At 39.9% G+C, this 21,232-nt stretch overlaps 1 protein-coding gene across 4 annotated transcripts in view; it reads left to right on the top strand.

Moving 5' to 3' along the window:
- The window catches only part of AFF2 (ALF transcription elongation factor 2), a 495,721-nt gene that overhangs the window by 462,272 nt on the left and 12,217 nt on the right, over positions 1-21,232 (top strand). For all 4 annotated transcript variants that reach the window (XM_010349740.2, XM_010349738.2, XM_010349739.2 and 1 more), the window contains 7 exons: positions 795-916; positions 5,047-5,269; positions 9,868-10,157; positions 10,709-10,772; positions 14,447-14,583; positions 18,902-18,973; positions 19,326-19,419. In XM_010349740.2, coding sequence (XP_010348042.1) covers positions 795-916; positions 5,047-5,269; positions 9,868-10,157; positions 10,709-10,772; positions 14,447-14,583; positions 18,902-18,973; positions 19,326-19,419 — 1,002 coding nt within the window. The remainder of the gene's footprint in view (positions 1-794; positions 917-5,046; positions 5,270-9,867; positions 10,158-10,708; positions 10,773-14,446; positions 14,584-18,901; positions 18,974-19,325; positions 19,420-21,232) is intronic.

Genomic DNA, 21,232 nt, shown 5'->3' with positions numbered 1-21,232 from the left:
TCCAAATCTGAAACTTTTTGAGCATTGACACGACACTCAGGAGAAATAAATGTTCATTAGAGCATTTTCCGATTTGGGATTTTTGAATTTGAGATGCTCAACTGGTAAGTTTAATGCAAATATTCCAAAATTCCAAAATATTCAAAATCAGAAACACTTCTGGTCCCAACTATTCTAGGTAATGGCTACTCAACCTATATTCCAATAGGGACTAAGAAGTCAAAGACCTTTGCCCTACTACTGATTCTCCACATTTAGTGATGACAACAGTACAACCAAGCTGACAATGTACCTTCAGAACAGCACATGCAAAAGTCCAAAATTGTGCTTTGAACGTGGTTCATTTCCTTACATGGTGTTCATTGTATAAGTAACCTTTAGTTGTCAGCCACCATCCCCATGCTGCTTGGACAGGGTTTATGTCATGTTCAAGTTACAATATTAGTTTCTAAATTACTCATTTGTGGGGGCACTGTTGATGGGAGAAGTTACCAAAAATTGTATTAATATATTCTCTTTACTGTTGTTGTGAGAGTACCATGCCACCCAGTCTTTACAAGAGGTTCAGATCACACAGTTCTACTCTCTCAAATGCCAACTTCTTGGTAGGACTAGGCAAGACAAGGTTGATTGCTTTTTTGTCTAATCAAAGGTGCACATTTAACCTTTCTACCTAATCTAGAGGTTAAAATAAAAGCAAACTATGTATCTTGCTCATTTTTTAGTGTATAAAACGTCGTTGTCTGAATGGTGCCATGTATTTCAAGCCCTGTGTATTTTTTTCCCTGTTAAAGCCAACAGAAGTTGCAGAGAAGATTCCTGAGAAGAAGCAGCGCCTGGAGGAGGCCACAACTATCTGCTTGCTCCCTCCTTGCATCTCACCAGCCCCACCTCACAAACCTCCCAACACTAGAGAGTGAGTCTGCCCTGTCTCTGTATGATGGCTTGGTATGATTGTTCAGACTCCTAAGAAGTCCTAATTGAACCTGTTTAGGGGATCCTGCCCCAGAAGACTTTAAGTTAAAAAAACAGCAGTCTCTCAGTCAAGGCCTGACAGCTGTCCCTGGCCACTGGTTTAACAAGGGTGTGATAAAGAGTGGAACATAGGCTGCCAGGTTTGGAGTGACTCCATGGGCTTTTAGCAACATTTCTTTACTCCAAGTCAGATTGATCACTAAAATCAGTCGAAACAAAATTTGAGTACTCAGTAAAGGGTAAAAGGAAATAAAGAAATTAAGAAGCACCAAGAGAATCTCTATCACCTGCTTCTACCCAACCTTCAGTTCTGATGGTTATTACTCAGTTTCCCTTCAAAGGCAACTCCCTGATCTTGACAGGATGAGGCAGCTACTTCCTCTTTGATGTCATTACTTAACATTGATATGAAGCTTGAGGACCAGTAGCTATGCCTGGAGTGCCACAGAAGCCAGGGGAATGAAAAATAAAGTTGGCTTTCCCTGACACGGAAGTGCCCCAGGAGGAGGGCCACTCCCAGACAGCTCATCTCTCTGGGCTCCCCAAACATGTCATTCCAAGGAGGTGGCACCTTGTCTCCCTTCTCTCTCTGTGTGGAAGTTTCCAGATTCCAGCAGGAGGCCTCCAGGCACCTCCTCAGTCCAACAGCTTGAGTCAGCTCCACAGAAGTCCTGCCTTCTGTTTCTGCCAAGCACTGTGACCAAGTTCTTTCTGTCTTATAAATATCACTTAACTAACAATGATGTCAGCTATTTGAACCATTCTGTCTGAGTAATTATTGCCATAAATTCATTCAACGTTAAAGATTACTTTCATCAAAGCCCAGTTTTGGAGCCTATTAGCAGCCCAGAGCAGAGAGCAATCTGGCTAACTGCTGCTAACAATTGATTTCACAGATTACTGTTTAACATCAGTGATATGGCATCAATTTGCTACAGATAAGATGTCAGAAATAAGTTATCAGCTTACATTTGTCTGAATCTTTGTTGTTTTGAGATGAAAGGAAGGAAAAGATCAATTACCACCAGATCTGGTTTAACTAATAAGGAGATTTGGGTCCTGGGCTGCCCCGCTCCCTGAGGATCAGTAGCTATTGGTGAGGTATATCTGTATTCTCTGATATAACTTTGCTCTGAAACATCCCTTCACATACACACTTGGAGTTCTGAGAACTAGAGACCCTTCCAGTGGAGCAAGCTGACCCCTTCACTTCAGGGTGGACCAGGCATGTGAGGAGGCATGCTTCCCTGATGGTCAGACATGGTCATTCCAGGGCCCTCCTTTGTTTGCGAGAAAGAAGGACCTGTCACAACCGTCAGTCCCCACTGCTACACTCTCTAGGTGACCAGTAGCCTGTCGCTTTCCCCAGTTTATAAAAGAGAGATGACCAAGTATTACATGAAGGTCTCGTCAGTTGAGTTGGTTCTTACCAAATGTCATGCTCAGGATTGGGGCCCAGCCCCAGCTGAGATCTGAGGGGAGTGGGTGGATATGGGACAGGGAGCTGGAAGAACACTCCAGAGACAGCAGGTAAATGAGGCAAAATTTTATTCAGCAGCTCCTTCACAGGGTGAGTGTTATATCTATACACTATACAAACAGTAGTTGCTGAGAGCCAGGTGGTAAGCTTCTCTATGTTATGTCTACATGGCTATGATTATATAAGACATGGGACTGTGCGCTTGTGCCCAGATCCACTGAGTCATCGAGGCTGCTTACCTCAGCCTATGCCTGCTGCCTTGTGCCTGCTTGGCTTCAGTACAGCCATGTTCCTTACACCAAATGCTGTCTTTAATCCACTGTCTTTACAATGTCTTTACTTTTCTTGTAGGTGGGAAAGCAGTGTTTCCCTTGTAGCATTTATCATTCAGAAAGGGCCTCAATCAGTTTCTTATGCCCTCCAAACAGATGGGTTTTCTCTGGAAAACTTTCTGGAGTTGAGGAAGAATGAAGCAATGACTGGCCTCTTAGGGGTCTACTCCTGGGAACCCTCTCCCCAAGCTTTGCTCCATTGTGCTTTATTAACTTTTTAAACAAAGTGGTAATCAACGTTTATTTTTCTAAATGACATTTTTAACCTAATAAAGATGCCACATCAGTTTGTGACAGCTATAATTCCCCATAGTTCCACAGAAGGACTCTCCTAAATCTCCCCTTCTTCTTTAGAGCTGGTACCATCAGCAGGGCCTCTGAGGAATTCAGTACAGGTGGTGATGCCCTTCTTTTGTCTCCTATTCTCCCTTGGCCTATTGCTAGAGGTACCCAAAGAAGCAAAAGCTGTTTTTTAGTTGGAAGTCATAACAATGACAGAGTGGTCTCTAGAAATGACAAAGGCTCCCTGGGTGTCTTTCACCAAGGAAGTCTTTCAAGACTCCATGGTTCCAGGTCATGACCAGGCAGATGTAAAGGGGGACAGGTCACTGGTGCTCACTGTACAGAATGCACTGAATTCCCACTGGTTGTTTCAGTGGCAGATGGGCAGGCATTGCGTGACTGTAGTTGCCAATGGCAAATTAACTGCCTCTTACAAGCAGCTCTTTCCCCTGCAGCCCCAGGTTCCTTCTCGGGCAGCTCAAGTAGTGGGGGAGTAGTTACAGCTAATGAACCACTGTTCACCTCCTATAGATACCACAGCAATTCTTGACATCTGCAGATACAAATTCCCAAAAGCCTGGTGCCTTTGTAATTATTACACTTAATGTGATCTGATATTTGTGGAGATGCCTCATGGACAAGAATCTTAATCCGTATGTTCACCATCATTTCAATCAGGCATCACTGCTATTGTAAAATGGTTATGCATCTGAAAGCAGTTTTTAAAATCCATTGGAAAGTATCTTTTAATTAATTTTAATCAATTGAGGTAATGACAGAAACAGTTGTGTTTTTTCAGTTTCGCTACACAACAAATATTAACATAGGGCCACATTTATGAAACAAAAGATGGAGAAGATGACAGGTATTACAATTAGCAAATTTGCCACAATGGAGGTGGGACAAGGAGGCTGCATTGGCTTCTATTCCAGGGAATCAAACCACTTGAATGCTTGCTCATCTTTGATTTGTTGCTTTGAGATATTGTAAATCTATATTTCTAGACACTGACTGAAATTGACCAAGAGGAAAACGTAAATTCTTATTGACTTAATCTGCTATTGAAAATTGTAGTCAATAATCATGAAAAGTAAATAGCTGCACAGTGCAATATTAGTTGTCTAAGAAAAGATTAAAATTCAAGTAATCTTCATTGATTAGTCTAAGACAGTAAGTAAAATGAAAATCCATGACCCAATTACCATGTTAAGCAGCTAGCATAAGGTTTCAGTTTTTCTGTTTTATTTGAAGTCTCAGACTATTTGATGATACCCATTTAATGAACAGATAAATCAGTTTGAAAGCATGGGAGCACTTTTAGAATTGCAGATGTCTAGTAAGAATATGACAAAATAATATTTTTCAATGGAGTTTTGTAAAGTGGAGTACATCAGTACTTCAATGTAACAATTTAAGATTAGAGGCTCATTATGCCTCGGCGTTGGAGTAGAACATTCTGTATATACAATTTGCAATGTGTATCGCAATACTATTTAGTGCATTATTTATTTCTAAGCAATGTATAAGCATAATATTTCTTAAGAAAATATTCTTACACTGATTGTTTATTGTGCCATTTATTGCATGATTGTGCAGTTAAGTCCTAGGGCCAAGTAAGTAGGAACCATCCTGAAAAATGATGGGATTAAAGTCTGCATTGTATTTTCCATAAAAATCTAATTAACAGTAATCCTGAAAAGTTGAAAATTTCCTACTGTAGCACACTCCATTAGACATTTACATTTGTCATGGAGTTCCACTTCAAAGACATTAGTTTATTCTTGGATACATATGTATGCATATATCTACATTTATGTGGAAAGATATCTATATCTATATGCATTTTTATATATACTCTTCACCATAGGTTGAGGGACAGCAATTTATTACTTCAGCTGACAGTACTAGCATCATAGGGAAAATCAGAATAAAGAGAAATAAGACTTTATGACACACTACACTTCTTGTTTTCCACAGAAATAATTCATCCAGGAGAGCAAACAGAAGAAAGGAAGAAAAACTATTTCCTCCTCCACTTTCCCCACTGCCAGAGGATCCTCCACGCCGCAGAAATGTCAGTGGCAGTAATGGTTCCTTTGGACAAGACAAAAACATCTCCATGACTGGACAAATCACATCTACCAAACCTAAGAGAACCGAAGGCAAATTCTGTGCTACTTTCAAAGGGATATCGGTAAATGTAAGCATCTTGGAAGAAATATTATAATTGTCAGGTAGCAATGAATTAACCCTGCTCATCTAACTTGATCATTTAGGGATGTTGCAGGAGGAAGGGAGGAAGAAGCAGAGAAGAAATATGAGAAGCAGGTGTATACAAATACACAAACTCCATTATTTCTCTTCGTATAGTGCCTTGTATATTGTCACAAATAATTAGGTATTATAAATAATACAGATGTTATTATGACAATGATAATGCTTAAAAGAATCTGCAAAGTCATTTTCACAAGGGCTAAAATCTCCTGGGGAAACATGATAAATATATAAATATTTGCTCCTAGAAATATATCATACTTCTTAGGGAAATCACTAGACTTCTCTGATAGGAGTGAGCAACAATGCTTCTTCTTAGGCCATTCTTTCTTTCTATTAATGATTTCAAATCTAGGAAACTTGTGGTATAATTTTTGCCTTAGCCTGTGAGTTAAGACACTTAACTCTTGTAGGGCCAGCACTGCATCAGATTTTCTCTGTGACTCTGGGCCAATCATGAAACATCTCTGAAATCATCAAATGAGTGGATTTGACTAGATGATCTATAGAGCTTCTTCTAGCTCCAAAAATGTTTACAATTTTGTACTCACCGAGTCTTCTCTATTCCATTTAGGCATGAAGTCCTGTTTATTGACTCAGTGGATGAGTGAGTGTCGACAGATGATGTGTTTATATAACTGATATGATCATGGCTGAATTTAGCCATTTCCAGTCAGATGTGCCAGGATTGACATCAATGCCATGTGTGGTCGATGTAATGTTTCAGGGTTCTTGCCACATATCTTGGCCATACAGACAAATGACACTGTCTTGGGCTGATCTTACTGTTTGGTCTAGGCCAAGCTGTCTCTGGCAGTGGAGACATGGAGCTGGCTTACAAGTTTCTTATGGCTCTGTTTTGTGTAAAATGTTTGGGTTGAAAAAAACTCTTCATTTTCTTCATATCCATCATAATAATTTGCAGATGCCTAGCTTCTCAGCACATTTATCTCAGTAAGATCTAGGTGGTAAGACTTATTTGGTATTCAGAAGGTCCAGGATCAAGTGTAAAAGATCCACATAAATATAAGAAATACATTTCACATTTGGCTTTTATCTTTAAAGTGACCCTGTTGACTCTGGCAAGTATCCATGTATGTGTGCATGCATGCACTCAGCAAACACTGAGGGTACTGGGCTTTGGGATGGAGGGACAGTATCATAAATCAGAGCTGGCTCCAGTGCTGAAAGAGCTCTCAGTCTAAAGTGAGCAATGAGACATGTGCTCAAAGGGCTAGAATATAAAATAGCTGGTGGCTGGTGTCTTAGGGCAGGGATAGAGATAGGTCTCTGAATGGTCCAAGGAGAGTTAAGACACATCTGCACTTCTGGCTGTAGGTATAAGGTAGTTCTCCTGGTGGAGGAGGCATTTCTTGAGTTAAGTCTTAATAGATGAGTAGGGCTTAAAAATGAAGGGAAGTGGACAAAGAAAACATGGTCTATTGATACAATGTAATATTATCCAGCCTTCAAAAGGAAGGAAATCCTGTCATATGCTACAACATGGATCAACCTTGAAGACATTACGCTAAGTGAAACAGGCCAGAGATTAAAGGTCAAGACCATATGATCCCATTGATATGAGGTCCCTAGAGTAGTTAAATTCATATGAGGTCCCTAGATTAGTTAAATTCATAGAGACAGAAAGTAGAATGGGGGTTGCAAGGGGATAAGGCAGAGGGTAAATTTGGAGATATTGTTTAATGGGTACAGAGTTCCAGTTTTGCAAGATGAAAAGAGTTCTGGAGGTTGGTTGCACAGCAGTGTGAGTATATTAACACAACTGAACTGCACACTTAAGAATGATCAAAATGATAAATTTGGCTGTGTGTGGTGGCTCACGCCTATAATCCCAGCACTCTGGGGGGCCAAGGTGGGCAGATCATGACATCAAGAGATCGAGACCATTCTGGCCAACATGGTGAAACCCCATCTCTACTAAAAAATACAAAAATTGGCTGGGCATGCTGGCACACACCTGTAGTACCAGCAACTCTGGAGGCTGAGGCAGGAGAATTGCTTGAACCCGGGAGGCGGAGGTTACAGTGAGCCAAGATCATGCCAGTACACTGCAGCCTGGAGACTGGCGAGAGAGCGACACTCTGTCTCAAAAAAAAAAAAAAAGAAAAAAAAAAAAAGAAAAAAAAAGAAAAAGAAAAAGAAAATTTTATTATATATGTACTTTACCACAATTTAAAAAATTTTTTAATGTGATAAAAATAATAAGTGGAAAAAACTATCACAAGTTAGTAAAAAAAAAAAAAAAAGGAAATAAAGGCTTTTTGAAATCTTAAACTTCACGTGTACCAAATCAGGAAAGTGAAAAAAAGCAGGGGCATGTTCAATTCAGTTGAAACTAAGGTTCATGGAAGAGAACAGTTGCAACTGGGCAGAAAGCTGCAGCCAAATCAGGTAGGGCTTTGAATGCCAGCAAAGGAGCCTCAGCCTTGAGTTTGCATTTGAGTGCGGGACAGAGAGATGCTAGTAACTTTGTTCAGAAAATTACTGCTAGTAGACAGCAGATTGAGGCTGGAGGGAGAAGCGAGCTCAAGGGTTGGGAGTCCAGCCAGGAGACTCTGGTAGTCTCAGTGAGAAGCCATGGGGGGCTGCATTTTGAGGCTTTGAGGAAGAAAGGGACAAATTCGAGAGATGTTGGGGAGATACATTTAAAAGGAGTAATTAACTGTAATTAACTGGTAATGTTGAGGAAGAAAAATGACAAATAGAGCAGTAGTTTTCAAAAAGAGTTTTAGGAGGATTATCATTTTTCAAAATGAAGTAATTTACACAACTTCAATATATAAAGCTGATTAAAGCAGAGCAGCTCAGATGGAAGGAAAGGTGGGGAGTCCTTAATTTGCAGGTTTCAGTGCCCCTAGCCCAGATACTACTGCAATTCCCTGGGTAACTGTGCCAAACTCAGTTTGGAATTATATTTTATTTTTTATTTATTTATTTTTTATTTTTTTGAGACAGAGTCTCGCTCTGTCGCCAGCCACCAGGCTGGAGTGCAGTGGTGCAATGTTGGCTGACTGCAACCTCTGCCTCCCAGGTTCAAGCAATTCTCCTGCCTCAGCCTCCCGAGTAGCTGGGACTACAGGCATGTGCCACCATGCCCAGCTAATTTTTGTATTTTTAGTAGAGACAGGGTTTCACCATGTTGACCAGCATGGTCTCGATTTTTTGACCTTGTGATCCACCCGCCCTGGCCTCCCAAAGTGCTGGGATTACAGACGTGAGCCACCGCACCCAACCCAGTTTGGAAATTTTTTATCAATATGGAGAAATTCTGCTTTGATGACTAGGGAATACCATCCTGCCATCAACAGGAAGAGGGAATTGGTTTAATTGTTGATTTGATTTGTGAAAAATTTGAGGTGCTAATGGCCACATTGGTGGAATTGTCCTAAGATGGTCACTGTGGGCTGGAGCTTTGGAGATTGGGTAAATTGAGGTTTCCATTTGGGTGTTACCTACTTATTGTCGAATCTGTGCCAACAACACACAAGATTCACAGGTCATATCAAGAAAGAAGAGAACTGAGAAGTGAACTTGGGGAACGCCAACCTTAGGGAGATACCAACTCAGAAGGGCAGAAGGAAGAGGAGGCACCTTGGGAAGCATGGTCAGAGAGAGAACAGTCAGGAGAGTCCCACAGTTGCCAGGGGTGGAAGGGCACAGTCGGCCACTTGAACACAGCAGGTGATCTCGTGATACCACACTGTCACATAATCTTACCACCTTCTTTCTCCATCTTCTCTATAGCAATGACAGTTCAAAGCAAAGCCCTTGTAAGGCTCTTACTCATTTGATTTTGGACCTGGCAGAAAAGAGGCTTCACCGTCCCAAGATTTCAAAGCAAAATGGAGACAAACTCACATGACATTCACTTAGCCAGAAACCAATCAAGCGCCTCACATGAACAAAAGGGCTGATTCAACCTCAGTTCAGTCAGGGCAGGGATAACTAGAGTACAATTTCCTGATATTTTCTGAACTGTATGTGGTATTTTTCAGAGTGACCTGAGGATGTTACTTACCCTGAAGAAAGCTTCTGGGCTGGTTCCCTTATCACAAATACCCACATCAGGGTCAAGGGCTTTATTTAATATCTCTATGTCTCCCTCTCTTTGTCCATGCATCTCTTCCTTTCTCCCTCTCTCTTCCTCTCTCCTCTATATTATTCCTTCCCTTCCCCCTCACATTTACCATTGGATTTAGCCCTTTGCCATGGCTGTCTTAATGGTGGAACTGTGTAATCGCAGCATCTGATTAGGTTGGTGTTTGGTATCATCATAGAACAAAATCTGTTGATTCATGGTGTTCATAAAATATCCAGGGTCACCTATTTATCCTCAAGCTGTGTGAATTATTTTCTTTTCCTTTTTTTTTTTTTTTTTTTTTTTTTTTTTTTTTTTTTTTTTTTTTGCCTTTTTTCTTAACGTGCTTGACATTCAAAGCATTTATGAAAAGATGTTTCGAGAAGCTGGAACTAATGGAAACTATTTGTCCTCCTTTTTCCCAGGAGGGAGAGACTCCAAAAAAGGCAGCCTCTGCCACCGTCACTGTCACCAACACTGCTATTGCTACTGCCACTGTCACTACTACTGCCATTGTCACCACCACTGTCACAGCTACTGCAACCGCCACGGCCACCACCACAACTACTACCACTACCATTTCCACCGTCACCTCTACCATCACTACTGGCCTCATGGATAGCAGTCACCTGGAGATGACGTCCTGGGCGGCTCTGCCCCTTCTTTCCAGCAGCAGCACTAATGTTCGGAGACCCAAGCTCACGTTTGATGACTCGTACGTTGTTCCTGATTATCATGGACAGTTTGGAATAGTAAACGGGGGTGGGGGCAGCATGGATTTTCTAGTGCTATGTATATGTTCCCCTAAATAAGACCTCATCATCAGCTCCTATACCCTTAAAAGTATACCCCTCTCTCTGCTGCATACACTGTCCCCACCAAGAAATGTTTTGGGCCTATTTTAATCATGCAGCATTGTTACTGTTCCAAAGCAGGTGCAAATGCAGATTGTTTTATCCTTTCCTATCCGTGTCCTCACATATAACCAACACACGGATTTATAGCCAGGTTTTGTTTGATCTATTTGGACAACTGTAATGGTTGGGGTTGGAGGATATGGTTATTTATCCTAATGGGCCATTATGTACTTCAGATTTCATTTACAGTATTAATTTAAGGTTGGTTATGATATGAATGGCAGCATTAGTCTGCCTTTTTCAAGGCATTATATGGGACTAAATTTATAGCTGAAAAGGTTTGATGATTCAGTCTTTTAATGAAAAGATGAAGCACTGGTTTCTGAAAGACCTCCTTTTGTTTATTTAGGGTTCACAATGCTGATTATTACATGCAAGAGGCTAAGAAGCTGAAGCACAAAGCTGATGCACTGGTAGGTTTCCTTTTTCTCATCACTTTGTTTCCACTAAGGATTTATGTTTCAAAAGAAAACACAGAAAGTACTTTTCCAAACAGATTTTCAGTAGCACAGCCCACACCTGCCTGGCAACATATTGCTGCCCTGGCATAGATAGGTTGGAACTGGTGAATTACTTAGCTCTGTAATTCCCAAAGTTCTCAGGGCTGTGTTAGCTTGTCATTTGTTTTCCCACTGTTCTTCCCCTTACCCCAACTTCAGAGGCTAATGTCATATCTTTCAAGTGAATTTGAAATGACTTATGAAACTTCCCTGGAAAGGATGCTCTCTTTGGGTTCAGTAAACCAGAACTTATCTGGGAATGGGAGAGTTGTTGAGAGCTGTGTATGTGTCCCCAAAAATTGGCTTTGGGAAAACTAGGCCTGAGGAAAAAGTCAACTCCTTGCTGCATTTGATGACATGTTTTCGGAGTGAGCCCCATAGATAAGCTGGGACCCCAAGCAGAGAAAAGAAATGCTGTCATCTGGATTTCTCAAGATACTTTGCCCAGCTGTCTCCAAGGGTTTTGGCCACCTAGATCAGTGATATGCTCAACATTTTGAGTTGTTTGATTTGGTTGAGGCTCCTACCAGTGGGTCTCAACCACACATCACATTGGGAAGCTTTAGAATAACTCTGAGGCCTAGCCCATACCCCAGACCAATGAAATCAGAATTTCTGGGACCGGGACCCAGGAATGAGTATTAAAGCTCCCCAGGAGATTCCCAAGTGCAGCTATTTGAGAACCACTGTCCTAGGGAGTGCCTAAATCCAGGCTTCTCACTTTGACTAAACCCCATTGGGTTAAAAAAAATAGCATCCTCAAACATTGCATTGTGTCCAGCTAGGACTTAGTTGTCCCAGTAGTGTTTACTATTGGGAATGCTGTGATGAAATACCATGACTGCTGTGTGGCCAACATCAACTGTCCATGGTTCTTATATCTGTCTTTTCTCTGCTTTCTGTCATTTCCCCTCCTGGGGCACAAATTGCTTAGCATCTGCAGCTAACCTTTCTGTGGTGTAAATTGTTCCTTAGAAACAATTGTAAACAAAAGTGACAAGGCAGGCTGGGTGCTAGCTCCATTGGAGATGCCAGGACAACTGTGCCTGTGACCATTATATGGGCAATAAGAGATTTGAAAGGTATTGGATGCCAATGCTGCTGCCTCAGAGACCAAAGGTGTTCTCTAAATGCCTTCAACTCTGTGGCACTACAGAGCACTCCAGTGCTCCTAGGGTTTTCCCTCTGTCAAAACTGGGGTTAGGGAGTATGCACATGTTCCTTTGACAAGCTGTTACATAAGCTGATGAAGACTGGGGTGTACATCGGAGACTATGTAGATGAAATGCTTGAAGAACTGAGAACGCTCGGTGCCACAAATATATATACATATGATTATGAACTAACATCACTCTACATTCCAAGGTTGTGTTTATATATATGTCTTCCAAGAGATCACATTTGGCCTAATCCATTTAGAGGATGCACTCCCAGTTCGGGAGATACTGCCCATATGAGGGCAAAAATTGGTTTCATAGAGGAGATGAAAAGGTCTTAGTTATTGCAATGGGGTGTGACCCTCCAAAGGGCCACAGGGCATAAAGAGAAGATAAGTATATTTAATGTATTAAAATTTCATTGGGGGTGCGTGAAAAAATAGAGTGATCCCTCTGTATCCATAGAAGATTGGTTCCAGGACCCCCTCAGATACCAAACTCCTCAGATGCTCTAGTCTCTGATAAAAAATGGCCATTTGCATGTAACCTGTTCACATCCTCTAATATGCATTAAATCATCTCTAGGTTACTTATAGTATCTAGTAGAACATAATGCTATGTGAAGATTTGTTATACTGTATTGTTTAGGGAATAATGACAAGAAAAAGTCTGTATGTGTTCAGTGCAGATGCAACCCCATTCATTTTTTTCTGAATATTTTTATTTAAGGTTGGTTAAATCCATGGATGCAGAACCCTGAATACAGAGGGCTGACTGTATCTTAAAATTTCCTTAGTGGGGGAGGTGGTATTGAAAAAAAGATTGAGAAACACTTAGAGGAATGATATTTTTGCTAGGCTTATGCCTATATTAGCCTGGGAAGCAGCCACTCATTTTATGGATGGGGAAATAAGCCAGGGGTGGGGCATAACTTGGTTATTAATTGGCACTATGGCCATGTAATTTTTTTGTCTGGACATCAGCTACTCCTAGGGAAGAAAGGGTTTAGGCTAGGTGATCTTTCCAGATCTTTCCAGCTATAGGCTTATGAATGAAAAGCCACTTTCTGAAATCAGGATCTAAGATTAATTTCCAAATGCGAAAGCCAGTGGAGCCAGATGACCTAAGGAAATTATCTTTCAAGGCAAAAGAGAAAGGACCTAGTTTGCATATATGTACACAGGGCTTCATGATGTCAGTTTGAATTTGATTGAAACCGGTATTTCTCCACAGTAGCTTACAGAAAGAAACCCACAGAATTCCTGCAGTTCGTAAAAGCTAAAGAACATTTATTCTAAAAAGTCATTTACAATATTCTGCAGGACCTATAACTAATCATTTTATAGTTGTACTTAATCATTTGCTAGAGACATCCACTCTGCCATTTAGAGAATTGAAACTTTCACAGTTGCATAGAAAATATTTTGATAAAAGGTATACAAGAAAATTAAAATAGCTAAATCTGCATTATATTCATTCTTTTCCATAAAATGCCATATTAGTGGAATTCTTACATCCTGCTATCAAAAATTGAAAATGTTAAATCCTGTTATAAAATACTATAAAAGTGTCATATATAATATTCATTACACATAAAAAAGAAATCAGTATATCTAAGTCAGTTTAATCGTGACCATTATCAGGGCTAAAACCTTTGCAATAAAATTTTACTAAACTAAAACATTTAGTGGTACTATATTTTTTGGCTTTTTGACACACTATTTCAAACCATCATTTACAGTGAAAGTGATGTGATTATTGTCAACAGTCATACTATAGCTTCCTGATTTTCATGACAATATCATCAATTTGTTAATCCTCTCCTGAGGGTGAGGTTGATGTGCTCACAAGGAGTTCTGAAGCAAAAATCTATGTGTTCATTGTCCATGAAGCTTATAAAAAGCAGCCTTTAGTTGCAAGTACTGTCCTATCGCACTACAATGACCAGACAGTAAATTTAGTGAATAGAAACTACTTGAGGCAATGATTTTGATTCAGGTCCACCAGAAAGATAATGATAACAGCAACAACAATGCCACAAACCACATATGATACCCTGCCTGCGTTTTTCTCCTCTCAACTAAGCTTGGTGTCATGACAATAGAAACATTAGCCAGTAACTTCATTGTTAATACCAATTCATACATTGTCTTCTAGATCTGGGTTTCTTAGCCTGGGTACTGCTGACATTTTGGGCCAGCTCATTCTCCATTGTGGGAGCTGTTTGGGGCATAGCAGGAAGTTTAGAAGCATTTCTGGCCCCTGTTCACCAGATGCCCCTTCTCCCCAGGGGTGACAACTAAAAGTGTCTCCAGACATTCCAAATATTCCCTGTGGGAAGGGGGCAAAACTACCCCCCAGTTGCAAAGCACTCTTTTATATCAAGGAGAAAACAGAGAATCATCTTGACGAGTCATCTTCCTGTTTCAGTTCGAGAAATTTGGCAAAGCTGTGAATTACGCTGATGCCGCCCTATCCTTCACTGAATGTGGCAATGCCATGGAACGCGACCCTCTGGAAGCAAAGTCGCCATACACCATGTACTCTGAGACTGTGGAGCTCCTCAGGTGAATGGCCTTTCTGCAATCATCTTCCTACACTGGTTTCAGCTAGAATTAGAAATTGTGTTTTCAAATATATATCATTTCCACTTATTAGTAATTTGTCCAAGGCATCTTCTTAGAAGTCATAATTAGTTCTTGCCATTTTATTAATATCATGAAAAATTTATAATTGATGGACACTGATTTTATAAATTATCCCCTTCAGAAGTTATAATGTGAGTGTTATAATTTGCAGTATTCATAACATTAAAATGGAAATGTAGTGGGTAGAAATAAGTATAATCATTTTACCATTGAGTATCGACTTGTATTCTCAAAGGTGCAGTTTTATAATTCAAAAAAATGGTGCTATCAGGATTTCTATTACATATCATGTTGTCTAAGAATTTTTATCTTGGTTATTAAAAAGGGAGGGGGAACTGTTCCAACTCAAAGTTGGCATTTAAGGCCACAGGTGTGGAGTAGACTTTCCATGCATCTGGAATTAGGAAAATAGATGAAGTGGTAGTAGGGGCTTGTGGTACAGATGAGACAATGAGAATAGGAGAGGGGATATTAACTGCACACATTATTGGTTTCATCTACATTTTAAATGAAATTTTCTGGCTGTTGATCTTGGTGGTGTAGAATTTCTGGGTTATAAAAACATTCATAGGAGAAGAAGAAGAAAATGTAGAAGAAGAAATAATCCATTCTGATGTTATCCAGTAATTTGCAGATATTTGTACAATAATTGAATCCACCCCTGAATGGTGGATAGGCACCGTCATTCACTAGATGAACTAAATAATCACTTTTGATTGATTAAGTAAACAATTTTTTACCTAAAAGGTCCTTATGTCCAGTCCCATCTGGCTTGATTAATCAATAATGCCAGGACTGGTTTATACTATCTTGCTTGTATTTGCATTAACTGTTACAAATCTGAGGATATTTGTACCTAAATCTTCAGACAAACATTGGACAGATTTATTGTGTGTATTTTCCCAGTGACACATTCCAAAAGATAAAAAGAAGAGAACTATTTTTTTATTTTTTATTTTTTTAAAAAAAAGCAACTCTCCTCACATAGAATCAGACGTTTACTTAGAGCCACAAAAGTAAGGTGATTATAGGGGCAGCTTTAGCCTTGCCTGCTGAGTCAATCAGCCAGCTTTCTCTTTGCACTGCTCTGAAATGTGGGCACCAAAAAAAGTGTCAGGTATTTCTCCTTGACTTACTTTATATACGGTGGAAGGCACCACTACCATTTTGTAGCTTTCAAGAAGAAATTGATTGCTTAGTGTCTAGTCAAAACTACCTGTGATTTTCAAAGATACACAAGATGAACATACTGGCAAAAATTGTAAGGATTCAAAATTGAGGAGAAACATTAGTGAACAAACACAGGGATAATTCATGCTCTACATTCATTCAAAAATGCAAATTAAAACAAGGCACTTTTTAAATGAACAAGAAAATGCAACAATATTAATACCTAGCATTAAGAACTACAGCAAAGGCTGGGCGTGGTGGCTGACGCCTAAAATCCCAGCACTTTGGGAAGTTGGGGCAGGTGGATCACGAGGTCAAGAGATCAAGACCATCTTGGTCAACATGGTGAAACCCCATCTCTACTAAAAATACAAAAATTAGCTGGGCATGGTGGCACATCACTGTAGTCCCAGCAACTTGGGAGGCTGAGGCAAGAGAATTGCTTGAACCCAGGAGGCAGAGGTTGCAGTGAGCTGAGATCGTGCCATTGCACTCCAGCCTGGGTAACAAGAGTGAAACTCTGTCTCAAAAAAAAAAAAAAAAAAAAAAAAAAAGCTTGACAGTGAACTAGACCTCTCCTATGAAGCTGATGGGAATAGAAATTGATTATTGTAAATTGAGGGCAATTTGGCATTGTGTAGGAAAAGCCATACAAATGAGTATTCATATCTTTTGATCCAGTACCTTAACTTGTAGAAATCCGAGTTTTCTCTCTTGATGAAAACAACTGTAAAGACTAGAACAAGTAATCAGTATGATGTTCAATTTGACATTACATATAATAGCACACAATTGGAAGCACACCAAATAATAAAAGAAAAACAATTACATAGTAGGACACTCAACAGAATACTTTGCAGCCATTGAAACACAACAATGACAGAGACTATGTAGCCGTACAAAATGTATTTATAATATGATGTTAAAATAAAATCAAACTGTAGAATAACCTGCACATTACAATTATGATCATTAAAAGTTTGTATATGCATCTTAATCAAACTGGAAGGGAAATGAGATCCCACCTGTAATAGGTGAGTGAGATTATGAGTGTTTTCCCTTTCTACATATTCTTCTTTCTTATTTTCTTTTAAGAAAACACATGCTGTCTTAAAAATATAAAAGTAAAATACAAATTTTATTTTATGGTAAAAGTGCAGTGTGAATCATTAAGTAATTTTTCTTTAATTATTCACAAAAAAGTTATTTAGGGAAAAAGCATGATTTATGCTTTATTATATGATATTTTACTCTCATAGAAGTTTATTTCAATGAAACCTGAAAGTCAATGGAGAATTTATGGGCATTCATTTTAAAGTTAATGTTCTTAGACTTTATTTTGAGGTAATTGTAGGTGCACATGCAGTTGTAAGAACTAATACAGAGAGTTCCTGTGTGCCCTTCACCCAGTCTCCCCCAATGGGAACATCTTGCTTAACTACAGTACAGTATCACAGCCTGTACATTGACATTGATATACTCCACAGACATCATTCAGATTTCATCAGTTTTATTTTGTTTTGTTTCCAACTTTGCCATTTTTTGCATGTACTCATTTATGTCTTCTCAATTTTTAAATTTTTTATACTTTCTGTAAATTACATGTGTGTATAATATTTTTTAATGAGAGGAATTTCAGTTGGGACTAAAATGAATTAAAGCAACTAGGTCTTCTGGTCCATTTAAGCAATTGAAACTCCACTATCAAGTCACTTCAAATGTGGTTGCAATTAGAGGGTGACTGTAATATCAACATAGTTTTTAGTAGCGCAATATTATGTTGAAGAGACTTTTATTACTCTTTCCCCAACAGTATGCTGGCTACAGAGGGAGAGCCCCATTTTCTTCATTCAAGTAATTATAGTTGCTCTGAGCTCTGGGAATCTGCAATAGAAATGTATTTGTAAAAACAAGTGGGGCATCACAATGACTTGACATTTCAGTGATCCAACTGTCAAAGAAAGTTAGATTTATTACATAATAAAAATCTCTTTGCTTAATATTGCAACAAAAGAAAGGACTCACATTAAGTGTACAGGTTCCTTTCCTGGAAAATGTTCACTCAACAGAACTGGAGCCATAACCAGGAGAGCAAGGTGGCTACAATGCTGAGGAGGCCGAGTCTCAGAGGGTGAGCCTAGGCTCCCCAGTGTTCTGCTGGGCAAGGCTGCAGTAATGGAGGAGTCAAGCATGCCAGCTCAGGGGCTCTGCAGGCTTTCCATTGCCTTCTTATAAATGAGAACTTTCAACTTCCTTCTGGCACACTGAACTCCATTACTTATTCTACCACAAGTACCTGTGAAATTGCATTAAAGCTCAGACAATATTTTATGCAATGAATTGATTTTCAAGAGTCAAAATGCCCTGAATGGAATGTACTTGGCTAGAAGAAAAAAAAAAAGTGGAAACTACTCAACCTTTTATCACCCCAGTGCAGAACAGTAACAATTAAGGAGAATAGAAAGACAAAATATACAGGCATCATAAATTAAGGGTGCTTAGACCTCAAAATGCTGTGAAATCAACCTTCCTTCTAAAAAAACTAAACCACTTTCAATAGGAATATATTCAAAACCTGAGCCATTAGAAAAGACCTTTTAACTGTGTTATTGAGGTCTTGCTGTGCTCATGTCAGACATAGTTGTATATTATTTACCTAATCTGTCATAAAGTGAACTGAAACTGACATTCTTGTCCACCTCTCATTGAAAACCAATAATGTTGTTTAGCTACAGTTTTCCTAGAAATAGTATTTTATCAGCATTTAGATACACACACACACACACACACACACACTCGCAGTAATTGCACAGCATTGTCCTAAGGCTCATGATTACACTGCTTCCTCCAGAGATCAACTCTGTATTTCATGAGTCCTTTTATGACGGTTTGATCCCCATTTTGTGTACGTTTCGGGAAAGCATGCTTTTGCCCGCATGCACCAGTCTGTCTTGTTGCCCAGAGCAAATGTGGGAATGACTCATTCAGGCAATCAGAATACCAATGACTTTGGGCATTTTTGAGGCATAATACAGATTCCACTTCAGCTTTTCCTTTCTCTTCAAAGGTATGCAATGAGGCTGAAGAACTTTTCAAGTCCCTTGGCTTCAGATGGGGACAAAAAGCTAGCAGTACTATGGTGAGTCCTGTGGAGGCCACGAGGAAAGCGCTGAAATGTTATAGAAGGATTTGAAAACTCTAGATCAACTTAAGCTGCTTACCCCAGATCATTAGTCTTGTTTTCCATTAAACTATTAAAGGATAACTAATAGATTTCTTCAGTCGCTGACTAAACATTTACTCTCCTAATTTCAACCCTTATCAAAACGGGATTTTCATGCTTGCCCATTCTCTTTTTAGAATTTATTTACTTATGTTTCTCAATCTAACCATAGGAGAGTAACTGCAAATTGTGAATCAGCATTCTTCTTAACAGTTTATAAAATTCATTAAGCACTGGCTCTAACAGAAGACTTTCCTTATCACCACAGCTACCGATGTTTATCACTCCTCTATTTGAGGATGTTTAAGCTGAAGAAGGACCATGCTATGAAGTACTCCAGATCACTGATGGAATATTTTAAGGTAATCCTTATTTTATGTAATTTATAGGTACAGGATGATAAGATCGCTAATAAGACATGACATGCATGTTATCAAATGTCAAATCCTGCCAAAGGCTTAACCTCTCTCCTCCCTGCTGGCCATGGCCCTCTTACCCCTCCTTAAGGGCTCAGCAAGGAGTTTATGTCTGATTTGATTCCAGAGAGAGAAGGCACGATAGTGCAATCCCCTGACTATTTTCCAGACTTACCAAATGACCCTTGACGGCCTTCTGGTTGCAGTGGGGAGTATGTCACCTTTTGTGCTGCTCCGTGAGGTGGGCACAGCTTGTGGCTGTAGGTATGTCCAGTCTTTTGTTAAATAATAGGCCAGCCTAGGAATCTGTCAGAAGTGAGAGAAGTCACTGCGGCCACCCTGGCTCTGTGTGGACACCCACACCCCTAGAAGGCCTTTGGCCATGGGGAGTCTTGGAGTGCAGTAGTTGTAATTTAAAAGAACTGATTGCTTTGGTTACCAAAACAAACAAACAGGGCCATATTGTAGGGAGCTGGGGCTTTTAACTTGCAAGCACAAAAAAGATAGGTAAGCACAAAATGCAATGCTAAAATTTGAGAATGAGTCCAGGTAAAAATTGCAAGTAGCAGCCTTATGCTTAGTATGCTAAGCCTCGTCACTGTACCCTCTAACACTAGTCATGATTTAAAGTTAGTGAGACTCACTGTTTTTCTCTTGTGCAGGTCTAAAAAGAAAAGGACATCATTTTTTTCTTTTTTTGCCAAGTGCATGAGACTTCATGGCTAAATCACACCAGAGTAGTTGTTTGAAATGAGTGAAATTATGGCCTTACATGAAACATGCAGTGAGTTGAAGTGCATAGCTTTATGAACACACCGTGGCATGGTTGGGAAAAAGAGCAAGTTCCCCAGCTATTATGTGGTGTGGCCATAATCCCATACAGCTAGTATTCATGTGAGTAAAAGGGGGTCTCGTACAACAGGCCCTCTTCCCTCCGTATGTCTGCGCTCTCAACCTCTGCTTTAGAAAGTTATTTCTTGAACTTCAGTGGGCATCAGAATCCCCCAGAAGCCTTGTGTAACAAGAGTGCTGTGCACCAGGCCTTGGGTATCTCATTCTGTAGGTCTGAGGCAGGGCCCAAGAATTTGTATTGCTAATAAGTTTCCAGGTGACGCGGCTGCTGCTGTTCTTGTGATCACACTTTGAGAGACACTGCTGTAATGTTTGCCTTCTTTGACCTGTCCTATATCGTTTGCAGGGTATTGCAAAACTCCAAACAAAAATTAAATAATTCATTTATCTAGTTGTGTTTTGAGCTTTGTTGAAGTTAAAAACTGGAGTCTGCAGAATGCATCATAGGTGTGGGTCTGCAAAGCTCCAGAGAAATATTCCATTCTCACTGGACTCCTGAAAATGCTGACTCTTTCCCTGGCACTCATTTTACAAAGGGGGCTGGGCTGGCTGCAAAGAGGCAGAAGATGAGCATCACTGGGGCTGTAACTGCTGAGAGCAGGTCTGAGTCAGGCACAGTGCCACAGAGTTGTGGCCATCTATGCTGCTTAAACTTCAACTTGGGGAGGCCATTACAATGAGCCTGATACCTGTCCTCTAGTGGTAATGCTGAATGTCAGGTTTCCCTCTGATCCACAAGTGTGTGGCCATGAAAATAAAAGGAGGCCCATCCTTTAAACCAGCCCAGTTCCATCAGAGGAACAAAAGTGTGTTTAGCATTTGATTGCAACGCAGACCAGTCACTTTGTTAAATAAGGAAGCTCTTTAACCATGAGGGTTTGCATGTAAATATAGCAAATCAAGGTGA

The sequence above is a fragment of the Saimiri boliviensis genome, chromosome X (genome assembly GCF_048565385.1).
Source record: "Saimiri boliviensis isolate mSaiBol1 chromosome X, mSaiBol1.pri, whole genome shotgun sequence".
NCBI lineage: Eukaryota > Metazoa > Chordata > Mammalia > Primates > Cebidae > Saimiri > Saimiri boliviensis.
The sequence above is the reverse complement of the archived record's forward strand: the minus strand, read 5'-3'. Positions and strand labels throughout refer to the sequence as shown.